At 55.1% G+C, this 2,694-nt stretch overlaps 2 protein-coding genes across 2 annotated transcripts in view; both read right to left on the bottom strand.

Annotated features, from left to right (window-relative positions):
* CNTD2 (cyclin N-terminal domain containing 2) overlaps positions 1 to 1,623 on the bottom strand; it is a 2,475-nt gene extending 852 nt beyond the window's left edge. The window contains exons 1-4 of the mRNA XM_005868836.2: positions 1,155 to 1,623; positions 922 to 1,077; positions 194 to 352; positions 7 to 93 (exon numbers count right to left, since the gene is read on the bottom strand). Of these exons, the coding sequence (XP_005868898.1) occupies positions 7 to 93; positions 194 to 352; positions 922 to 1,077; positions 1,155 to 1,223 (471 nt within the window). The 5' untranslated portion in view covers positions 1,224 to 1,623. The remainder of the gene's footprint in view (positions 1 to 6; positions 94 to 193; positions 353 to 921; positions 1,078 to 1,154) is intronic.
* Positions 1 to 2,694, bottom strand: part of AKT2 (v-akt murine thymoma viral oncogene homolog 2) — a 41,622-nt gene that overhangs the window by 921 nt on the left and 38,007 nt on the right. The gene's annotated exons all lie outside the window — the stretch shown is intronic.

Raw genomic sequence — 2,694 nt, 5'->3', positions numbered from 1 at the left:
CCCCGCCGCCGCTGCGCAGCGACTGGGCTCCCACCCAGCGGCCTCGACCTCCAGTAGAGACAGTTCCAGGAAGTAGGCGGCGAGGAGCATCACCTGCCAAAGCATCACCGGCCAGACCATCAGGCCACGCGTCGGTACCGCACAGGCCACGCCCCTCGCCACGCAGGCCAAGCCACTGCCCCTCCCCTCGAACCTGGGGGTTGCTCCCTGCCAGAGCAGCCAGTAGCTCCAGGCAGAGGAGTGGACCCGGGTGGTGCAGTCGGAAATCCAAGCGGCTCAGGATGCGGCGCTCGGCTCGCAGAAGCTCGGCCTGGGAGAAGGAGCCAGCGCCCAGGAGGCAGAGGGAGGCCGGCTGCAGATTGGGGAGAAAGACCTTGGCTGTTACTCCCTGCCCTGGGTTCGGGTCTGTCCACGTTCTGGACCTCAGTTTTCTGGTCTGTAAAATGGGACCATTGATTTGTTGTGTGGAAGTCTTGGGGAATATAGGCTTCAGAGTCAGAGAAACCTGGATTCGAGTTCAAACCCTACCACTCCGCACTGTGTGACATGGACATCCAGGGCGCTGAGACGCCGTTTCTTTATCTGTAAAACGGAGACATTGCTGCTACTTCACCAGGCAGTTCTGATAATGCACTGCGTTTACACATGTGAACTGTAACCACGCGTTAAGGATTATAACTACTGTAACTAAGTCCAAGTCCCAACTACTTGACTTTGGGCAAATGTCTTCCTCTCTCTGGGCCTTAGTCTCCTCCAATGTTAAAAGGACACATTGGCAGCCCCGACCTCATCAGATCTGCTGGGATTCCAAGACGATATGAAGTGTTTGCGGGGCATGGTGCTTGGCACACAGTAGGCGTTTAACCTGTGACTGCTGCCAGGAGAAAGAGCTGCACTCTCCTGGCCCCGCCCCGGAAGTACCTCGGGAAGCACGCACTCTTCCATTTTGCACGCCACGAACAGGCAGGCCATGCCCAGCAGCTGCAGGCGGTGTAGGCGCACCCGGCTGCAGCGCAGGTAGGAATCGAGCAGGTGCACAGCCAGGTAGAGTGTGTCCCCCGCCAGGCCCAGGTACTCCTGGGGAGGGGCGCAGGTTACAATCAGGCTGCCACGCAGGCCCAACCCCACCCCCTTCTTGGTACCTACATACGTACGTGCACCTGGACCAGCCAGTCCACCACTAGTGCTCGCATCTCTGGGGTCACGGTGCGGGGCAGGGCCATCTGGGGCAGCGCAGGGCACACCTGGGGTTAGGTAGGGATGGCCTAACTCTCCACACCTGTGCCTCAGCCTCTCTCCTAAACGCCAGCCCTGGGTGCGGCAGCCTCCTCGCCCGCTGGGGGCAGCATGAGTGCCACACGAAACTGGCCTCCAGCGTCTCCCGATGTGCTCCTCTTCCGGAACCATCTAGAACCCGGGCTCTCTACCCTCCCTCCCAGTCGTCAGTCCCCATGCCACAGGACCTCCTGAGCATCTCCCCCTGCGTCCCCAGGCAAATCCATCCTCCTCACAACACCGGTTTTCTAAAGTAGAAATCTGACCAAGGAACTCCCAGCTTAAAACACTTCCTCGGGCCCTAACCGGTTTGGCTCAGCGGATAGAGCGTCGGCCTGCAGACTCAAGGGTTCAGGTCAAGGGCATGTACCTTGGTTGCAGGCACATCCCCAGTAGGGGGTGTGCAAGAGGCAGCTGATCAATGTTTCTCTCTCATTGATGTTTCTAACTCTCTATCCCTCTCCCCTCTTCTCTGTAAAAAATCAATAAAATATATTTAAAAAAACAACAACAAAAAACACTTCCTTGGCTTCCAGGACCCCCCGGAGAAAATCTAATTCCTCTCAGACTCTCCCAGGCCCTGTCCTTGCTCCAACATCACCTCTTCCCTCTCTCTCCTCACATTCCAGCTGCCCCAGCCTTCTTTTGGGCCTAGGCTATGCCAACCGTATCCCTACCTCAGTACCTATGCATATATGTACTATTCCTTCCACCTGAAGTGGTCCATCCCCAGCTCCTTGCATTGCTGACTTCTAGTCATTCATGTCTCAGCTAAACCGTCCCTGACTCTCCATACTCCTCCCTATCACATCACTTTATTTCCCTCATATTATTTCCACTCTGGAGATGGCTGTTTCATTGTGTATTTTGTTTGTCCAACGAGGCTGCGGGCACCACAAGGACAGGGATTTCTGTCCAAATCCCAGCTGTATCTCAGCTCCTAACAGAGACCCTGGCCCAGAAGAGATGTTCACAAGATGTGTGTTAAATTAATTCATCCCTTGAGTGTTTCTTCTGACAGCGTCTGTCAGCCTGTGTTTGGTCTTCATGGCCCTTCTGACGTTATCACCTACACTTGCTTGCTTGCCTTCCACAATGCAGACAGACTGTGCGCTGTTCGTCCCCAGTGCCTAGAGCATGCTCCACAACATTTGTTAAACTTACTTTTAAACTCTCTAATTTTTGTAAGGCACAGGGAGGATAGAAAAAAACATTTGTTGATAAATTGCTAAATATTTGTTAAACGAATAAGTGTGAGGGATGAGTAAGAGGGGTCTGAAGTACCAAAGGAGGAACTGCAAACGGCCTGGGAGGGTGGGAGCAGTCATTCAAAGATAACCGTGCAGGAACTGGGGTGGGGTTGGGAAGGGGCAGACAGGCTGGCAGGAGGGGGGGGGGGGGGCGGGGCGGGGGCAGAAA

This window comes from Myotis brandtii, unplaced genomic scaffold (assembly GCF_000412655.1).
Source record: "Myotis brandtii unplaced genomic scaffold, ASM41265v1 scaffold277, whole genome shotgun sequence".
NCBI lineage: Eukaryota > Metazoa > Chordata > Mammalia > Chiroptera > Vespertilionidae > Myotis > Myotis brandtii.
This window is presented reverse-complemented; position numbering and strand designations above follow the sequence as displayed.